General features: G+C 47.6%; 1 protein-coding gene and 1 long non-coding RNA gene across 6 annotated transcripts in view; one reads left to right on the top strand and one right to left on the bottom strand.

Annotated features, from left to right (window-relative positions):
• Positions 1-12,147: 12,147 nt before the first annotated feature.
• LOC308482818 lies at positions 12,148-15,097 on the bottom strand. The gene is made up of 3 exons (XR_013989420.1): positions 14,877-15,097; positions 13,034-13,067; positions 12,148-12,432 (listed from the first exon to the last, which is right to left on the bottom strand). It is a non-coding gene; the product is annotated as an uncharacterized lncRNA (long non-coding RNA).
• A 60-nt stretch (positions 15,098-15,157) lies between these two features.
• Positions 15,158-21,496, top strand: part of PRDM16 (PR/SET domain 16) — a 454,646-nt gene continuing 448,307 nt past the window's right edge. For all 5 annotated transcript variants that reach the window (XM_081016023.1, XM_081016025.1, XM_081016026.1 and 2 more), the window contains exon 1: positions 15,158-15,361. In XM_081016023.1, the coding sequence (XP_080872149.1) occupies positions 15,325-15,361 (37 nt within the window). In that variant the 5' untranslated portion in view covers positions 15,158-15,324. The remainder of the gene's footprint in view (positions 15,362-21,496) is intronic.

Genomic DNA, 21,496 nt, shown 5'->3' with positions numbered 1-21,496 from the left:
GTTCTGAATGCTAGTTTCTGGAAGCTACAGCAGGGAAGAGGATTGGGACCCTGCTTGCGGGTTTCCCACAGGCTTCTGGTTGGAACAGGTTACTGGACTAGATGGGCCATTGGCCTGATCCAGCAGGCTCTCATTACGTTCTTATGCTCAGTGTTGCTGCCAGCATATCAAGTAATAGGTTGGTTTGGTTTGGTTTGGTTTTAAAGTGGGAAACTAAAATGAACACAAGTAGCACAACAGATGTAATTTTACCTACTGAACGATGATGAAAATTGTTGCTGTTGTTATATACAGTGGTTCCTTGGGTTAAGTACTTAATTCGTTCCGGAGGTCCGTACTTAACCTGAAACTGTTCTTAACCTGAAGCACCACTTTAGCTAATGGGGCCTTCTGCTGCCGCCGCGCCGCCGGAGCACAATTTCTGTTCTCATCCTGAAGCAAAGTTCTTAACCTGAAGCACTATTTCTGGGTTAGCAGTCTGTAACCTGAGGCGTATGTAACCTGAAGCGTATGTAACCCGAGGTACCACTGTATTTGTTTATACTTCGCCTTTTTCACTGGTAGAGATTCAAGGTGATTTACAGATGGAATAAGAGCAGCTAAAATTAAGTGATCAATAACACAAATGAATGGAAAACCAATCAAATAAGCACAGTGCTGACAGCCCAATGTCTCCTCTGAAGTAAGACTTGTTGAGTTCAATGGACAGTGTTTGCTGGCTTCACGAGACACTTAGAATCGTAGAACTGCTGAGTCAGAAGGGGTCCCGAGGGTCATCTAATCCAAGCCGCTGCAATGTGGGCATCACAACACACAGTTCCTCATCCAATCTGAAACCATACCAAATCCTGCTTAGCTTTGCAAACGTGCTAGCGGTTTTATTTTATACATACCTCCTCTTCCCATTGACTGCAGTGGAGCTTGCTCTCAGTTAAGGGGGTATAGGACTGGGGCCTTAGGTGCAGAGAACTCATATCACATAAATAGGATAAAGATAAAGGTAAAGGGACCCCTGACCATTAGGTCCAGTCGTGGCCGACTCTGGTGTTGTGGCGCTCATCTTGCTTTATTGGCCGAGGGAGCTGGCATACAGCTTCTGGGTCATGACTAAGCCACTTCTGGCAAACCAGAGCAGTGCACGGAAACACTGTTTGCCTTCCCGCTGAAGTGGTACCTATTTATCTACTTGCACTTTGACATGCTTTCGAACTGCTAGGTTGGCAGGAGCAGTGACCGAGCAACGGGAGCTCACCCCATTGCGGGGATTCGAACCGCCGACCTTCTGATCGGCAAGTCCTAGGCTCTGTGGTTTAACCCACAGTGCCACCTGCGTCCCTATAAATAGGATAGGTGTGCGTAAAATAAAGGGGTACTAATATAGACAAACTTGCAGAGTTGTTGTTGTGTAAGAACGTAAATGCTCTTTGAAGAACACACAATAGCATTACAGGGATGCTTGTTGTGGGTTCTAAGTGTATCTCTAAGTGTGTTTGGGGGAGGGTCTTGTAGAGAATAATAATAATAATGATAATTAATAATAATATAGCACCTGTTTTGCATGTAAAAGGTCCCAGGTTCAATCCCTAGCACCTCCAGGTGGAGACTCCCTGCCTGAACCCCCGGAGAGCTGCTGCCAGCCAGTGTAGACTTTACTGAGTTAGATGGACCAGTGGTCTGGCTTAGGCCAAAGCAGCTGCCTATGTTCCTATCTTCTGCAGTGCGCGCACACACCCTCCTGGCAAAGCGGCAGAGCAGCCTAGCGAAACTTTTTCTCTCCACACGCCCTTTTTTTGATTGTATAGTTCATGTCCCTTCCTCCTCCCCCTTCGGCCAGGCTGTTCCAGTAAGCTCCTGGCACGGAACAACCTGAATTGAAAATAAAAGGAAGCGGAGGGGGAGACCCAAAGCACCCTTTTTCCTTGGCCAGGAGCAGTGCCTTAATTCAATTTTTTTTTTATTTCTTTGGTCCCTTGCTGCAGCTAAAGAAGTTTTCCACCCACCCTTTTAATACTTGGGCATTGCCCTCAAAGGAATCGTTGGATCCTGCCTTCGCTTCTTCCCCCCTCCCTCCTCCACGTCTCTTCTGGGGAGTTCTTGGGTCACCATCCTCCCCACCCCACCCCACCGCCGGTGAACGAGGTCCTGAACCCAATTAATGGCTAATAATTATACAGGCGCAAAGGCGGCAGGGGCGAGCGAGAACAGGCAGCAGGAGAAAAGGAGGGAGGTGGGGATGGTGGGAGCAAGTTGGGGAGAAAGGGCCCCGATTCCGCGCCAGGTTGGCTGGTTGGTCGACGGCTCGCCAAACTGCCTCGGGGAGGAGGGAGGCGCGGGATCTTTGGAAAGGAGTCAAGCGCGAATTCCGTCGCTGCTCGTTGGCGGGAGGTGTTAATCCGAATTAAAAAGAGGGCCGTCGCCTCCTTGTTTTAAAAACTTGCCTCTCTGGGAGTAATTGCTCTCTTGGGACTCCTTGAACATATATATTTTCTCTGTGCGTTTGGTTTCTCTTTTCCCTTTAAAGCTGCAACCCCATTTTAAAGAAAAGAAAAGAAATACCTAGGCGCGCATTGAAGGCAATGCAGATTTACTTATGAGTAAGCCCCAGAGTCGTCCGCGAATGGACCTAATGGTCAGGGGTCCCTTTACCTTTACCTTTAAGCCCCTCTAAGATCAGAGCTCTAAGGCTGCCATCTAGATCCTGTACCCGCTTTCTGGGTCGTATACCCCAACACACCTCAGCTCACTGCCGAGTAGAGGCAGACTGGGAAGATTTCTGTGTAAGGTTGGAGTAAAGTGGAACTTTCTCTTGGATCACCAACCCAAAAGTTTACCGCCCCCCGCCTTTTAAGAATGTCTTCATCTCTTCTTATTTTATTTTAAACCATTCTCTGCAGCCGTTTGCTGGAAATAACAGAGCGTCGTTACAGGTTTTCGGCTGCTGGCCGGCAGCAGGTCTACTCGGAGGCAAGCCTCACCGCTGCGGCATTTATTTTTCAAATCCGGCTAGGCAGCCGGGGGCTCTTTTGGAGACGCAAAACGCGCTTTGGCTTAAACGATCTGTATTCTTCTAATAGATATTATTGTTTGCTGCAATAAATGCCGGTTTTAAACCAGCTGGGGGAAGCAGCGACTCTCCGATAGAGCCCATCTTTCCATTGCTCCTTTCTAGTCCCTTAAAACTTTAATTAAAAATAAAATTAAAATCCTGGTGGATTTTCCAAATCCCATAAGAAATGATTGTTTCTCCCCGCCCCCATAAAACCCCTCTTTTTTCGGGTGATGCATTTGGCTAATTACGTTTCTATCAACAGCAGGAAAAAAGGAGGCGGTCGTGTTGGGCTCGTTTGAAGCTCTTTATAATATTTGCGCTCTCGTGACTGTTAATTACAATAAATTAGGCGATTGTCTGCATAATTGTCATTATTGGGAACCTGATTATGGGTCTGTAGCCGACCTCAGTCCTACTCAGAAGTAGGAGCTATGAAATGAATAGACACGGCTGGTCAATGATGTTAATGGGTCTACTCTGAGTAGGGCATCATGGCTGCATCCTAATAACTTGTGAACTAGTACCTGTGAATAAAATTCTCCTTTAAAAAAATCAACCCTTTGTCACGACGACGTATCTATGGCTTAAAAAATGCAGCAAAAGAAAAGAAAAGAAAAGAAAAAACCGATTTAGGTTAATTTTTGTTCGCTTGTGGGTGGGAGAGAGTTACCCGGAGGCTTTAATATTTCGGAGGGCAGGGTGGGAGGGGGCAAAACAAGCAGATCGGGTTTGCAGTCTTGGGTTGGGGAGGGGTCTCTCTAGCCGAACCTTTACAATGTTACTTTAAAAAAAATTCAGCTGCCAGAAAGCTGGTGGAAAAAAGGAACAGTAGCTACCTTTGAACAAACCCGGACCAACCTTTTTGTGTGTGCGTGTGTGCATTTATGTCCTTGGGGTGCGAGGAGGAGGGGAGGAGGGCGGTGAGTTTTCAGATCTGGCATGGAAAAACTTAAAATAGTCCTATAAACGGGTTTTCTTCTTCTGTTGCAAAACGCCCGGGCAAGAAACGTTTAGCAATCAACCGCGATCCCGCAGCCACTTCAGGCCGCCTGCTCCTGCTTTTGAAAAGGGGGGAAGAATACAACGAATCTGGAGGCGTTTCCAGGCTTTTCGAAGTCGTAATTAACACCGGATGGACCCTTTTAGACGATCCCCCCGCCGCCTCCCCCGTTTATTCTAAAGCCGATTAAAGAACAGTTTTGAACAGAGGCATCTCTGCGTTAAAAAAAAGGATGTATTCGGAGACTAAATTTCTGCCTGCCCTTCCCTTAAAGCAAAACAAAAAAGAGTGTAATCGATTTCCAAACGTCCTTCTTCTCTTCCTCTTGCTTTTCTGTGCGTTTGTTCAACGCATCCACAGTATTTCGTTGGAGGATTTTTATTTTTATTATTAAAAGAAACGGCTACAAGGGAATGCCCCGCTTTCGTGCAAACCTGCGCATAAAGGCATACTAAATCAAAATTTTAAAAAATGGGTTAATGCATGTTAGCCCTTCTCGAGTCTTCCAAACTCTCCCAACGCTTAATACAGCTTATTAGCTGAAAGTGGAATTCGTTTTAAAAGAAGGAAACCAGCTTTTAAACAGTCTCTTGCCGGAGACTGTCGCTATCCAGCCGTCGGTAGGTGATTCCTCGTCTCCATCCTCTCAGTTAAGACTCCTCTGAAAAGGGGCATGATCCCGCACTTTGAAGCTTCCTGGCAGTCGCTTCGATTTGAAATGGGAGAGAGTTAAAGCGCGTGAAATCAGTGGCATTTTCAAACTCTGTAAACCGAGCCTGTTGCATGTTTACTCGGAAGTAAAACCTCCGGAGACTTCCAGCCCCGTCTGAAGCGAGTTATACGCCAAAGTCCCACGTAGGCTTCAGTTGGGCTTACTCCCAATTAAGTGTGCCTGGGATTGGAGTACTCCCAAAAGTGCAAGTTTACTCCGAAGTAAAATTAACTGAATTCAGTGGGACTTACTTCCAAGTAAATGGGCAGAGAGGCAGCCTTGGTCTCTTTGCTTGGTCCTTCCTGCTATTATAAGTAGCTGTAGGAACAGAAAGTTGGTGAGAAACATGGAAGGAAGCAAGAGTTGATTATTTCAGCCGGTTGGGAAGGCAAACATTTTGCCCTGTGTATATATTTAATATATAATATTGATTGTCAACAAGTATTCTTTAAGCGCAACAGGAATGTGGATGGTCAGAATCGGGAGAACGAAATTTACGATATCAGTTGTTGCTGCTCCAAAGCTTTATTGTTATCAGATGTAGTGCTATTGCTTTGCATCAGCGTGAGTCCTGCTCAGAGTAGACCCACTAAAATGAACGGGCACGACTAACTTAGACTCGTTTATGTGTATGGGCCTTTGCTGAGTAAAGTTCAGTAGGGTCAGAGTTAGACCCCTTGAAGTTAATAGACCTGATTGACTTGGGTCCAACAATATCCACGGGTCTACACTGAGTAAAACTAAGTTGGATACAAGTCTGCTATTATCACACTAATAGCACGCTTGAGATTCATAGCGTTGCATAGAGTACCATATACCTTTATTTGCAATAGTTATGTTTGCGATTTGTCTTTACAATGGGGAGTGGGGTGGGGGAATAGATGTTTGAGCCGGGAAGCCCAAATACACCCCTCCATTAGGACCAGGCGGCCTGCGCGATCTTTTTCGGGAGAGAGATGGAGGATCCAACTTGCCATTTTCTCCTTCAGCCGGTGGCTGTGGGTGGTTCTGCGATTTCCCACACTCCTGTCTCCAGCTGCCCCCTTGCGATTGCAAGATGAGCTTCGGGGAAACGAGGTGTGTGTGCGCGTGGACAAGCGTGCCTCCTATCTACACACACTATTGAAATCCTTTGGCGAGGAAGCGTTCCCGCTTATAAAAAGAAGATAACATACGTTTCCTCCTTGGTCGATATTAATAATAATAATAATAATAATAATAATAATGGTAGTTCTCACAGTGTCCCCCCCCCCCAGGCGCCCATGTCGGGCAGCATGCAAGCAAGCAAGACCTGATTGCAAGAGCGTTTTTCCCTTCAACCAGGAGTGGCACGTGGTGGGGGCAACCTGAATGGACCCCCCCCCGTAAAAACGTAATTAAGCCCTTGCCTAATGCCCTCTCCCTGCAGAACTGGGTATGGTAAGAATCAAGCGCTTATGCCATCAAATCCTCCGGGGGAGGAGGGGGGGGGAGGAGATTTATTTATTTTTTAATCATGAACTCAAGGCCTCCTGATCTGTCCATAAAACCCCAAGTATTTTAAGCTGTGCTAATTCTACGGAACTCTGAGGCCAGAGGCAGCCGGAGACACACAGCGCCCCCGCCCGCTCCCCCCGCACTTATTTATTTTTATATAACGTCTTAACGTATACAGTAAGCGTTTCGTTCCCTTGGTCCACCCAACACATATATTTCTCTCTCCTCGGGTAAATCCCCATTTCCTAGGCACCCCCGACCCCGAAAGCAGTCAGTAGCACCGATTGCATTTAATAGGCTTTACTTCCGAGTAAGTGCGAGCAACGGAATTGTAGCTGGTATAGATTTGGAGTCCGGTTTTTGGAGGACCCTGGAATAACCCGCCCTGAAACACTGACTCGCGAGGAAGACGGGGGGGGGGGGTCAAGAGTTTACTTCCTTGAAATGGGTCCCGCGCAAGACCATTTGGCACTGCTCAGGTGCATGTTGTTTTTAAGGCGGGGACACCTCCATCCAAATAAAAATCCAGCCCGATCCTGTGTTTGTGTCCTAGGAAGTGATATCCACATGATTCAGTGGAAAAAGGCTATGTAGCCACCATGCCTGTAAGGCGTACATCGAAGCCTGGGAACCGCAGTTTACCCATAAATCCTAGCACATACGAGCTACAGTTCCCATCGTTCTTTTTTTTGGGGGGGGGGAGGTGCTCCAAATGTAGGCTCAGACCCTATGCAGGTGTACATCCAGCCCCCTTGATCTCGTTGGGAGAGCTTTTCGCCCATTCACACCCAAGACAAGTGCTTAAGAATTAAGATGCGTATGGATCGAGCCACACGTGCATTCTTGTGGAGAGAGGTGGAGTCCGAACCGAAGCGCTGTCAAAGGTGAAACTCGACGCCCTCCACGGTGAGAGGCGATATTACGAGGCATCGCCTCGCTGCGAATTGTTATGAATTGCCCCCTTTTTGGGGGGTAGTGGGAAGAATATCGATCGGGAAAAGCAGGCAGGGAGGAAGGTCGTCTGGGCAGCGTTAGCGCAGAAGAATCATTCTAGGGCTGGTAGACTTGTCTCCCTCCATGGAAAACCTCTTCATCCACGTTATGATCTCCACCACCACCCCCAGCCCTGGCTTTATTTTTATTTATTTACAAGAATGGGGCAGAGTAAATAACCCCCAAGGGGAGTGAGGCTAACCCCTTTCCTTTGCCTTCTATAAGAATCCAAGCTAACCTAAAGGAAACGGGAGGGTGGTAACATTCTAGTCTTCAAGACTAAATCAATAAAGGTTTCTAGTCCTCAGTATATATGTGCGTGCGTGCGTGCGTGTGTTGAGGGCTAGATATTTGTATATGGAGGGATTCTTAAGGAGAAGCAGATGCATGCATAGCGAAATCTAGTTAATAATTCGATGGCATTCTCGACCTGAAAGGACAGAGGAGAACAAAACGGGTTGAAAGGGACACTCTAACCAAAGATGTCCATCCACGTGCAGTGTCTTTAAAACCTCCCTTTAGGTCACACACATTCTGCCTCGTCTTGTGGTCAAAGGAGTAAAAAAAATATATATTCTACCAAGCGCAAAAGTCGGCGGAAATGGATACAAATCATTTGGGGGAGAAGGAAGGGGCACCGTTACCTGGGAACAGGCCTTATTGAACATGGGGGGGGGGGGTGAGGGTATTACTTTGGAGTAACCAAGCACAGACTCGAGTTCTGCAGACACCTTGGAAATAGAGAGCAGCGACCATACACAAGGAATCCCTTTGCTCCTCCAGGTTGATCTAAACTCCCTCTTAAGTTTCTGGAACAAGGAAGACCGAGAGAGGGGGTCGTTGTATGTGTTTTCCCCCTAGTTTTACCTGGACTGGTCTATCTGGTTTTCCATATTAAAAGGCAGCTAGGAACACCCCAGTGATAAATGTGTTTGTGTGCATTTTACATTTAAACAGGGCGGTGGCGAGGGGGCGCGGATTAAGAAGCGGCGCAGTTCCTCCCCAATCCGGTGATAGCTCTGATCCTGCTCCTAATTCGGTTCGCAATTCGTAATCCGAACCAGGCGCGCGGAATTAATTGCTTTCGCTTTGCTTTTTAGTGTGCGCGTTTCAAAGAACAAAAACCTAAAGTTTAAATTGGCGACTTCTGAGGAGTGCGGTTGTGTGCAAGAAACAAAAGCTTGCGGGCAAGCATCGCTCCTGTATGTGTGTGGCTTGGCCTTCAGCTGTGATCCGCAACGCAATTAAGTTTAGACCGAAACAATTCAAAGATGAAACGTCATGGCAATGCGCCGAGATGGGGTGACGGATGCTTCTGGCACCGAATTGACTTCGGTTTAAGAATCCGGTTGTGCAGCCTAAGGTACCTCGCAGGGTTGTTGTTAAGATTAAATGGGGAGGCGGAGAACTATGCAGCTATCTTGCAGGAAAGTGGAATAATAATAACAACAGTAGTAGTAGTTAATAATATGAAAAACTGCGATTGTGTTTATTGGCACCATCGAGGTGACTACAGAGCTGCTTTGAGAATAAATTCCATTGGACTCATTAAAATCTTACTCCTGAGTAAACATGTCGGCCTGTGTATCCACGTGGGGGTATATTCGTCCGAACCTGGTTTGGGACTGCGAGTTTATTATAATCTGATTAATGACCACAGGTGCTGTTTTTCAAAACGCTGCGTTTCATCCAATGCCCTGCCAGTCACCAACTTTTCATCTGTTCTGGAGAAAGCCTATTCTTGTAAAATCCCTTCTTCTAGTAACGCCCCCCCATCCCTCCCCCCTAAATAAGTACCCCCGCTTTGAACTGACAAAAAAGCCAACCCAAAATCCCGTGCCCTATTCTAAAGTTGATTTCTAGATTATCGGGAAAGGACGTGACTGGACTTTGGGGGAGAGAAATTAATTCATCATGCAGATGAGGGCTTTTCTAATTCCTCTACCATCTCCTGCCCGTTTCGTGACTGCTAATAAAGTAGATCATTGATTGTATAAAAATAATGTATTGGGGAGGGGGGCAATCTGCAGGAAATATGGAGTTGAGATGATAGGCAGAGGGAGGGGGATATATACAGTATACAGTATACACACCGAGAGAGAGAGTATTTAACTCACACATAACCGAAGAAATACATCGATTAATCGCAATCTGCCATGTAGACACAAACACCTGCCTTTAAATTTGCTGTGTGACCTCTTTTAAATGGATTCTCAGCAAATCTTTCAGAGCATCTCATTTCAGTGACGGGCACCTATTCTTCGAAGGCTCCCCCCTCTTCTCCACTGAATCCCCAATTAATCCTAATTATTTGGTGTCACTTCGGGTTTTGTTTTGTTGTTTTAAAAAAACCCAAACCAGCCCTAGGAGGGTGGCCATCCATCACCCTCCCCGCTTCCCGTTTGTCCCTGAAATTTTCAAAACCTGTTTCTTTAACAAGCGCGATCCTCTGCCTCTGTATCGGAACGGGCCGCTTGAGGCTGCCAACCTTATCCGCACGCTGGCGGTAGTCAAAACTCGTTGAATTTCACTCCAAGGGATTTACTTCTGACTTGGCGCGCGTAAGCACCGCGCTTACGACACTTCCGGGACCACCATTCTGAACCTTTTCAAAAAGGTGGAGGGAGGGAGGGCGCCAATCAAAGGGGGAACCGAAGGGAAGAAATTCGGTTTATGTTTACTCCGAAGCAAGCCTCCTGAATTTATTAAGTTCCATGCGATGGTGCTAATTATTATCAATAAATGATAGTACATAATAAGAGTCACCCGTGTTCAAAAGAACTCGACTTCCCATTATCCTGTTGCTATTCTTGCCACCGCCCTCTAAGAAAAGGCAGTAGGAATAGTCCCAACTTGGTTTATTCCGAAGCAAGTCCCATTGGAGACCTGCCACGCAAGTGCATTATCGTAAACTAGTCACCGCCGGACTGTCTCCCTAGTGATGGCCAAAGCGGATCCGAACCGCAGGCCCTTTGATTCAGGACCCACCTTAGCCACTGGTCTCTGGGCTATAAATGTCGCTTTGTGAGCGAACTCCGGGAAAGGTGAAACTTAAAGCGATAGGGTGGTTTGCTTTGCGCGTTGCGCAATTGACTTCACTTTTGATACTCTTTTGAAAGGAATTAAAAGGGCGGATTTTGAGATGGCCCCAAAGAGCCAAATCGCTCCATTTCTGCCCTCGTCATCTCTTGGAAGCTGCCAGAGGCGTCGCTGACCTCTCCTCCCCCCCCCCCCAACCCTCACCGGGGCAATTCTCTTTCGCTTTGCCAGACCCACACATCTGAGATCAACCTGCCCTATAAATATTAAGGGGAGGTAGTGGAAAGAGAGAGATTTTTGCAAACTGGAAACAAGCGGAGGTCAGGGACACAAGGAGCGCGATGTGGTTTTTCTGCAAATAGTCACTTGACCTTTAAAGGGGGCAATAAGGCCTAGTGGCCAGAGCGCTGCAGCTTTGACACCCAAGTTCAATTCCGCTTCCCCACCCGCTTAGGCAGCTCCTTGGGGGGGGGGGGTCGCTCCAGGCCAGTCCCCAGCAGCCCTCAGCCCAAACTCGCCACAAGGGTAAAACTCTCACATCATGTGCCAATCATTCCTCACACTTTTTAGCCCTGAAAAGTTCGGTTCGTAAACTGTAGGGTGGAATCTAGAAGAAAAAAAAAAATTACGGGGGTGTTGTTGCTTTTAAATCTTACTGGTGGCGCGGGGTGGGGGTGGGGGGAATCTCCTTCAGAGTGCAGCAACATCTACAGGATCAGGTTCCAACTTTTAAGGGAGACCAACTGCGATCCTAAACAGTAGGACATCACACCGGATCCAGCAGGACGTACTCTCCCTGGCAAATGGGGGGGGGGGGGTTAGAGAGTAACTGTCTACATGGATCGCGCCCCCGCCTCTCCTCCTGCTCACTAGACTTTTTGGATCTGCTGGTGTTCAATGGGAAAAAATCGTTTAGGGCCTGCTTTAAGAGACACACTTGGCACAGCCTATAGTTGTTTACGCGGAAGTAAGTACCACTTAGCGTTTCAGCCTTGCTGTCAACCCCCACGAGCGACGCCCCCCGCCTTGAAATATTTAATTCCAGTTGGGTTGGATACAACTGAATATTTCTAAAATCATCTTGGGGACTTTCCTAAAGCATTTCCTCCCTTGTTAAAAAAAAAAAAAAAAGACCACCTAGCTGGATTTTTCACCCCTCGAGTTCCGCACCCGGTATTGATCTTGGAGTGGATTGCGAATTCCGCGGGGCAGAGAACCTGTCTGCTGTTCTATGTTACGTTGTGGAGAAACAACCGCCACAAAAAACAAAAAAAAACCGAGAAGGAAGTTATTCTCATTCAGGGGCCCGATGTATCCACGCTTGCTTTTACACGGAAGTAAATCCCATTGGCTACGGCGAGACTGACTTTTAAGTTAACCTGCTTGGGGTTAGGGGGCCCTCAAATCAATGTAGGGCAGCAATTAACTGAAGAAACAGCGTAGACTGCGTTTAGTAGGTTTACTCAGGAGTAAGCACACGCATGCAGAATATATATATATGCAAAAAACACGCGGAAAAAGAGTGCCAATTAAGAACACGTGTTCGTTTACACGCACAGGTGCAACGCAAGGATGTTTTCGCCTTTGGAGAAAAAAAAAGTCAATCTGGTTTTAGCTGGGAAGGGGCAGCTATTGGTTTCCCCACTTTGAAAACATTGACTCGGAAGTTCCCTTCCAATCCTATTATTTTTTTAAAAATCCCAACGTACTCTTACAATCCTTATCATCAGAATTCAGATTCAAACGCATTTATAATTAATTCTGGACAAATAACTCTCCCACCCCCACCCCACCCCGTGCTTTGAGAGCCTACATTTAAAACCAATTCCATTTTATGAATTACTTGATAAATAAGCAACGCTTTTTTAAAATAAATAATAATTCGGCAGGCTTTGTTTTATTATTTGAATGGCTTTTAAAATTACCAGCTTTATTACAAGTTTGTGGAAACAGAACGGGGTGGGCGGACGGGCGGCGGAATCCCAGAACCTGATTGAGTTAAATCGCGAGGCGTTGAAGTAACTGAACCTCAAGCACAAAATGAAGAAAAGGAGAAGGGGACTTGGTTTGTTACCTCTCTCTTCCGTCCCCGTCCCCCACTTGAAAATATAACAAATGTTTTCAGACCTCCTTTGCCCTGACCACAACAGGATTAATATAAATCTAGATACAAAAAAAGAGAAAATCTTCTATAATCTTAATAATAATAATAATTTATTTCATTGTACTTCATTCTAGTAATAAAGTATGCAGTTTTCAACCTCAAACTTTATTCTCTCCTCATATCTCCCACCTGCCGGTCGGCTGCTAGGCTGCTTTTTTATTTTGCTGGGGGTGGGGTGTGAACGCCCCTTGTCCTGTGTCTTCTCCCCCCCCCACCCGCATTAAAAAAAATCTGGTTTATTTTCTTGAAGGCTTCTTGACATTCCCTTTCCCTTTATATTTTATAAACACCCCACACACACCACGCAATGTATCCTTTCCAGTCACCATCTCTCCTGGGCCCTTGAATTCCCAAAGGGAGTAATTAATTAATACTGATCCAGCCAGGCTATTTACTCCGGGGAGGGGGGCTAGTGTCCTCCACCCACTTTCCCATTTCCGGGGATTCCTGAAAAATTCAGGAATCCAAAGATCCAGCTTCCTCCATTTCCACCCATTGCCCAGGAGAATAGGGTCGTTTCTATAAAGGACAACCAAGCATTTGAAATAGATAATGATGATAATATATATATTAATTAAAGGACCTGAAAATGATACTTACCGCCTTGATCCCTTCTAAAGCAACACCCCCGGACCTGTAAAAAGCAGAGTCCAACATTCAAGTGGAAAGGCTGTTATAATAAAAATTAGTTGGAAGAAAGGAGGAGTAAGAATAGAGAATGGCGTGTAAATACATATATATGTATGAACAGGAAGCGCCGTAGAGCAGGTGAACTTGCTTAGATCAGAACCTCATGTTTTTTGTTTTTGAGCAGGACACATTCATCGCTGTGGCAAAATAGGTAAGTCAGAGATCAGAGAGAGAAGGAGCCGGTGCCCAGGCTGCCTGAGTGGCTGAGCTCTTCCATCCTGCGCATACTTACTTGTGAATTAGCAGCTTGCCACATTTGAGTTCATTGAGCCTTACTCCCAAGTAAGCTTGCATAGGAATGCGGCCCATTGGGTAAAAAACAAACAAATATGAATTGTCTTCCGAGTCAAGCTGCCCGGGGGATCGGCCAGCTTAACTCCATTTAACTAGGCGTTAAAGGACCCCCTTACTCTTTACTTCCGAGTAAGGCCACAGCGATTCATTGGGAACGTTTCCTGGGGAGCTGACAAGGTTCCTGAGCTCGTGGGAAGTCGTATTGCGAAGTTCTGGTCTGAAGTGCTTCGACCCTGAAGGCTGCTTTGCAGTGCTAGCCCGCTGGGGAGCCAAGACCCATTCAGCTTGGCGGAAGCTTACTTCAGAGTAAGCCCAGGCTTCAGCAGCGGGTCGCATCCCAGATGCTTCCCTACACACACACACATCTCGAGGACCCACGATCAGGTTTTAGCGTGTTTTAAACAAGCACCACGATGGAGAACAGAATCGTTTAAACCGGCTGATGGAGAAGGGGGGGGGGCTGGGAGGAGAGAGAACCGAAAGCCCCCAACCCACCCAAATTTTATTGTAAATGGATTGGGGACAGGGTGGGAAAGAATGCGCCGATCGTTAGGAAAACGAAAGTCGTTTGCGTGTGCAGGGGAGTTTTCATGTTGCCCGCCAGATTGGCTTAAATGCACTGGAGTGGAAGGGATGCACGTTTTTCGGTAACGGCGCAAAACTGGGAGAAAGACATGGTAAAAGGTAGAAGAAGTCTGTGCACCTAAACATCGTCTGTGCACCCTGGTAATTCTATAAGCCCCCGCCGAGTAGGGAAAACGGCCACAGCTTCTGCAGTCAACCTCAGCCGCGGCTGCGATCTTCCTCAACCTGCCTACCTGGAGGTAAATCCCACTGTAATCAATAAAAGAAACTTCCGAGTAAACCTGGCCTTAGGGAAGGGTGGGGAGATCAGACATCCAGATATTCACAATTGCCCGGAATGGGTGGCTTCTGGGGGGGGGGGGGAGAGAGAAGAGTAAGCCCCTGTGGAAGAAAGTGGGCGTTTACTCGCGAGTAAGCATGCAGCGGATCATGCGAGAGAAAGCCGGTGTGTGTGGTGTATATATATATATATAATCATAATATATCATGATATATCATATATATAAAATATATCAGGCGTGGGGGGAAAGAGCCCATCGCGACTGCCCCATTGATGAGAATAGCAGCTAATAACCAAATAATAGCAAAATCATTAGATCTGTAAAGTGCAGCGTGCAGTTGGCTGGTTGAAAGAGACGGCTAACTAGTGACCAGAAAATAATAACAGATCTGCAAAAGGGCAGCGTGCAATTGACCAGCTGCAACGGACCGGTTGCTAGGAAAAGAATAATTAGACTTGTAAAGTACAGCATGCAATGGACCAGTTACCCTCCCCCCAAAAAAACCCCAGCCACATACACCCCCCACCCCTCCCCGTCCCACCCCAGCATAGCATAGAAACCACCGTCCGAATAAAAAAAAAGGGCAAAGTCACCTCTTCCTGGATGTTACCTTCCATCTTTAAATATTGTCCACTGGGGAAGGGCAGCATGTAAAGGGTTAGGGAGAGAGAGAAAGGTCGCTTTTTCTTAAAGGGGCAGATCAGGGGAAGTGGCGGGGGGGGGGGGGAGGAGGAGGAAAGGCTGGGATGGTGCTGCGCTCCGAGGAGGTGGGGGCAGAGATAAGTGATCTGAAGAAGAGGATAGGACCACGGAAGAGAAGGGGGGAGGTTAAAAAAAAAAAAAGCCACACACACATACACACACCAACCCCAACCCTGATGGTGATGAATACATTGGAAAGTTTTTTTGGCCCCGGAGAGGGTGTCAGATTGAATGCTCTGTGCGCATGTGCGAAGGTGTCCAAACTGACAATGCTTGGGAGATGAAGATAGCGCGGCAGAGCTGTTGCGGGTTCAAGGAGGGATCCGCTCCGCCGTCAAGATGAGATCCAAGGCGCGAGCGAGGAAACTGCCCAAAAGTAGGTCCCCTTTCTCCCGCGAGGGGGAGATCCCCGGCGAGATCTGGCGAGGGGGGTGAGAGAGAGAGGGAGAGAGAGAGGGGGCGCGCGCTGAGCAGAGGTGGGGGGGGGGAGCCATGGGTGTCTGGCTGGTCGGCCCTGGGGTGGGGGGACGACAACGACGAAGACGAGCCGATCGCCGCCTCCTCGGCCGCCCTGGCCTCGCCGCGGCCGGATGAGCGCAGCTGGGCGAGCCGGGAGCAAGCTCCGCGCCGCCACAGCCGCCGTCGCCGGTCTCTGCGCGACGATCGGGGCAGCCTGACCAAGGCTCCCCCCGCCTCTCCTTGCGCTCCGAGAGTTGTGCTCCGCACCCCGCGATTGGTGGGGTTCACCCGTCTGAGGATCTCGAAGCGATCAAGGATGACAAGGAGGAGGAAGGAGGGGGATCGTTTTTTAAAAAAATGAAAAGTAGGGGGGACACAGGGAGAGCTAACGAGAGCGAAGCGAAAGTTAGCTACAAAGTTGAAGCCTGCAACTTTTTCTCTCTCCCTTTCCCTCCTCCTCTCTCCTCTTCGCCGAGTCGTTTCCAAGTTCTTGTGAAATCTTTTTTTTTTTTTTTAGTTCCCAGCTTTTGAAATATAGTGGGCGCTAGAGATTCGCGGCTGGGAAGGCAAAGCGAGGTTTCCCGAGTAGATGGGGAGCTTGAGAGAGAGAGAGAGAGAGAGAGAGAGAGAGAGAGAAGACCGTGGAAAAGAGAGAAGGGGAGGGAGAGAAAAAGGAGGCAAGGGGGGGAAGAGAGAGAGAGAGAAATATATATATTTATAAAACCAACCAGGCGAAGAGAGAGAGAGATTTGGATGGAAAGAGGCAGAGAAACTGGAACCCCAAATGCAGCTTGGCGTTATAGATATGTGTGTGTGTATGTGTATCTATCTAGATACACGCAGTGAAACTGACACGAGGTGAAATGGACAAGTTCCTGGAGCTCTGGCGGTTGTCGTGTTTTGAAAGTGAGCGATGGTGGGGTTCCTGCATGCGCCCTGTTGCAGGAGCAGTTTCTGTCCCCGCTTCTCGCGCGCACGCTTGGAAAAGGGAGGGGGATGTAGAAAGTTTGCAAATATATTCGTGTCTCCTTCCTCTCTCCCCCCTCAATTTCTCGATCCCTCGTTGCCGGGGGCGGGGAGGGGGGGAGTGGAGGAGGAGAGAGAACCCTCATCCTTCTCCAACGCTTGTCATCGGTTACCAATGAAATATTAAAAGATGGCAATGAGAAAAGAGGGTGGGCGGATGAGAAAGGGGGGGGGGCAGGTTGTTTGCTGCGCGATCTAAGATACTTTAGCTGTCAAATGACGATAGATCTTCCCCCCGCCCCATCTCCCACTTTCAGGATTTTTGTAGCAAAAATAATATAAGTTGTTTCTGCGTTGTTGCTGCTCTTTTAAACTCCGAAGTTAACACCGCGTGCATTTCAGTCTGGCAGATATTTTTTCATTGTTTTGTCTGGAAAAGCGGGAGGGTCTATTTTGTGTTTTTACAATCGCTGTTGTCTGTCTTGATTTTTTTTGTTTTAATCTTAATTATCATTTGGAAACGGTCTGTTTTGTTTTGTTCCCCCGCCCCTCGTTGAGTTCCATGCTGAAACCGGACGCGAGATTGTGGCTGGTTGAGGTGGAGGCGCGCGCGCGGGTGGCTGGGGAGGGGGGGGGGAGGAATGCCGTAAAGCTGTAAAAATAAAATACCTGTAAATATATTTGCAAATATAAGGTGACGGAAAGCTATCCAGGGGAAGTTGGGAGCTGGCGCTTAAATCCTGAATACATTTCAATACTTTAAAAAAAGGGGAAGGGAGTCTGTCTCTCTACTCCGAAATACGTTTACTCGGTAGTGAAAGTTCTAATGGATTTTCAACCATGAACAGTTTGCGCCAGGAGATTTCGAAAGCTCACCTAAGTTTTGATTCTCTCGAGAGAGCGAGGATCTGAAACTCCTGCCTTTAAGTCTTTGTGTGTGCGTGTTAGTTGTGTTGCCGATCGTTACAAAACTCCAGCGGATTTCCACCGCCGTCCCCGAGACAAGTTAAGAACGCGCGACCCTCTCCTGCCTTTACGATTCAAGTCCCCGATTCCGGACACCCCCTCCAGACTCAGTTCAAGGTCAAGGCGCCCCCCGTTCTGAATCCTTCCTCCTTCCAGTCCCCTGCATGCTCCTCTCCAGATCACCCCGAAGGAAACAAGTGGAGATAGAGATTTGCAACGCCGAATGTCTCACACTTAATGCAATTCCAATAAGTGAGATCGCAGCCCTAATGGACAGAAGCACGTTTTTAATGGAAGCCTGCGGTTTTAATGGAGCGGTCCCCTCCGCTCCAGGCAGGATCTGTCCAACACCAACTTTCAAACTCCCTTGATTCAGTCTCTACTTTTTCGGAAGGGCGAGAGTTCAAAAAAAAAAAAAAAAAAAAAAGGGGGGGAGAGAGAGAGAGAGAGAGAGAGAGAGAAAAGAAAAGAAAAGGCAGCGGTCTTCCTCCTGCTGCTTTAACGTAATCAATAGTTGGATAATTTTTCAAGGCGCAAAAGGAACAAGCGCGCAGGACGCGCAGGCAGCCGCTTGTCCTCCTTGACAGGCCCCGCAATTTTAACAGGAACAAATTCCTGTTTTCACAGCTCTCTCTCCCCGGACCGCTCCCCCCCCCCCCAGCCCGCTTTTCCACTACTGGGTAGAATCGAGGAAGGGAAGAAAAATTGATCTCCAAGCAGGACCTCGTTCCGCCTCGTGTCTTTTTACCGCTGTATCAAACTTGGGGAACGGCTGGACTTTGGTACAGCAACTTCTTTGTAATTAATACTATAATTTTTCAATAAACAGAAATATCGGCTCCCTTCCATATACATCTGCCTCTGCTGCATTAAAAACAATCACATCCAGAATGCCTCAGGTGATATATGTAAATTATATCTCTCTCTCTGTGTGTGTGTCTTTTAAAATTAAAATTTGTCCATTTCATCAGGTCGGAGTGGAAATGTCGCTGTCATTTTCCCCTTATGAGCTTATGACCTGTAATGGACAAGACCTCAGGTGTGGTTGAATGCTTCCTTTGCATAATTTCAGTCTTAAAGGCTGCACTTCTGTGCCCACTTACTCGGGAATAAGCCTCACTGAAATAAAAAGCGACTTGCTTCTGAGTAGACTTGCCCAACCTTGCGCTGCAAATGTGTGCTGGAGAGTTTAGTTCACCTCCCCCCCCCCAGGAGGGCAGTTCCACTCTTTGTGTTTTGGGGTTCTGGATGTACATGGGGAGGGGGAGAGGAATTTTAAAAAAAATGTAAATGGTTTTCAAAACCTTTTTTTTTTTTTTTTTTTGAGCCGCGCAAGGAGAATTTCTTTCTGCCCCCGCCGTTTACCACTTGATCCAACCTGGAAGTGTCTGTTATGAAAGTCCTGATTAAATTCAGCTGTTTTGATACCAACCCCAGACTCAACAGTTTACAGCGCGTGGAAGGAGGGGGGGGGCAAGCCCTTTGAAGCTGAGGATACTTTTAAGGTTCTCCCCCCCCTCTAAATACAGTAGTCCGGGTTTCCAGATCCCTGGGGCTTTCTGCACGGAAAACGTTCGGTTCTGATTTGCAAGCGATCGTTGCTTTCGCATTTATCTCCGGATCAAACGCCTTCAAATAACCATTCCTCTCCAACACGGGCCTAATGCGTTCGCTTTCCTCCTCCCTGCCCTGAAATGCTTGTCAAGTTTTGTTTGTGTTTTGAAATGCTGATCGGGTATCTTAGACAAAATTAAAATTGAAAATCATCCTCGCTTCCTTGTGACTGATGCAGCCGAGGAGGTAAAGGCGAATCAACGTTTGGCTGAATGCGCTGTAGTAGGATTTGGTTTTCGGTGGGCAATATTTTCAGCAGATGGAAAGGGGCCTCTCCGGAGACTCCCGGTTCCACGACATGTTTTCGCTACGAGGAATGTGATGTGTGAATGCGTGTGGGTTTCGTTTCTTGAATGGAGCCCTTCACCGCGGCACCTATGTGAGGATGAAATTTTAATTTCTCCAGACAGCAGTCCATTGGCATGAACTGGGATGGCCTGTGTGTGTGTGCGTGTGTGCAAGTTAAATGAACCCCCCCCCCACACACACAGCTGAATAAATTCACCCTGGGCCCTGCAATCCTATTCTCGTTTAGCCCCACTGAACTCAGAACCCAGTCGACACGTACAGAACTGTCGTCCTACACGCGCGCTGAGCTGAGAAAGCAACTTGTGGCTTCTTCCTCCCGAGTAGGGCTGCATCTCTGGATTAAAGAACTCCAGAACAAATGCAATTATAAAGTGTTGTATTTTTTTTAATAAAAAAATTATTATCTAAAGGCAGGCTCAATGAGCACCAAGATGGAGCAGAGGCTGAGGCGGGGAGGTGATACCTGATTTTTGTACCACGATCACTTCCCTGGATTCTGTCCCGCTTTAATAAATAAATAAATACATACACAAATAAATACACAAATAACAAAAACCGCTCCTGCAGTTGATTCCCATTTACAGCAAAAGGTTTGGGCTGCGTGCGTTGCAGAAGAAAACGTGGTGATGGTTGGGAGATGCCTTTACACTGGAAGAGACAGGGAAATAATAAAAAAAATTAAATAAAGTCTAAGATAGCGGTGCTAGGCTCTGCGTGTCTACTTGCAAGTAAAGCCCATAGAGCCCGGCTGCACTCATAAACCCACTTTACCCAGGAGCAAGCCCCATCGGATTAAATAGGGCTTGATTCTGAGGAAGCACGGCCAGGCCGGCAGCCATGATCCTGGCTTTAACTCTTAGCCAAAAAGAAAGAAAGAAGTGTGTGTATATATACATACGCATATATATATATCTATATATATCTACAGCCCGGGTGACTTCCTTAACCGTCGAGAGCCAGATTATGGAATAAATCCTTGAGGCAAGCCGTTTGAGGCTGTGTGTGAAAAAGAAAGTAAGAGGAGAAGAAAGGGAGAAGTTAAGGAGCCAGGAAGGGAACGATTGAGACCGGCTTCCCCAGGAACCGAACCTGGAGCGGCTGGGCCGAGGCTGCGCCGTTTCAGATTCTCCAGTCCCGGGAAGGAAAGGCTGGGGAGATTATCCTCGGAGTGGCCCGCCTGATGGAAGCGAAAAGCTCTCCGATCTTGCTCTTCCCCCTCTCGCCGTTTCTCAGCACCAGGTCCTTTGCAGCGCAGTCTGAACCGCGTCTGCTCGGAAGCAAGTCCAATTGGATTCATCGGGGCTTGCTCCCGGGCAGGCGAGGTTAGGGTCGCAGCCTTAAAACGTCTTTGAAACGCAAAGCGGGGGGGGGGGGGGACCTTTTTTGCGTTAGTTTTTTGAGGCTATGCCGTCTTTCGCTGGCTTGGCCTGGTGCTGCGGGGGGGGGGGTGCGGGCGACTAAAAGGGGTGCAATCTCCCACCTGGATCGGGGAGCTACGTCATTTTCTTGCAAAAAATAAATAAATTACAATTAAATTGAAATGCAGAGGAAACGCTCTGCCCTCATCAGATGGCTTATTTCAACAGGTTTGGAGAACTTTTAAAATGCGAGCTTGCTTTTTAAAGGAGGCATTAAAGGCGCCCCCCCCCCCCAATTAGGAATTCCGCTTTCACAGATGCAGTTCAAGCAAGAACACTTTGCTTCTATTCCCCCTTTGGGAGGGAAAAAAAAAGCATTCATGTATAGTTCAGATGTGTCCAAAATATATAAACAAATTTCTCTTTCTGAAAGGGTAGGGGGGGGCACTGGATCTAGGCCTCTACAAGGCTGCGAATACATACACCCCCCCTTCCTAGTTATTCCCTTTAAACTGAGAACAGTATAGTATATACCGTACTCTCTCAACATCAACTCGGTTCCTTCCTTCAGACAGCCAGCTAGAGTTCTGTCTAGCAAGCTGAAGAAAAGAGACGGTCCACGGGCTACTCATCTCTCTTCTCGGGTACCCCCCCCCATAAAAACCCCTCCACCCTTCCTGCTTCTGGCTAGGATCGCGAGATTCTGAAGAGCTAGGGAGACTAAGTTGAGATGCTGTATGTGTGTGTAATAAGGCAGTTATGGGATGGTGCCTACGCTGGGCAGATCTGTAGGAGGAGCGGTAGCTCTGAGAATTGTTCAGCCTCTGACCTGGGACTCC

The sequence above is a fragment of the Podarcis pityusensis genome, assembly GCF_964106645.2.
Source record: "Podarcis pityusensis genome assembly, chromosome: 8".
NCBI classification, from domain to species: domain Eukaryota; kingdom Metazoa; phylum Chordata; class Lepidosauria; order Squamata; family Lacertidae; genus Podarcis; species Podarcis pityusensis.
The sequence above is the reverse complement of the archived record's forward strand: the minus strand, read 5'-3'. Positions and strand labels throughout refer to the sequence as shown.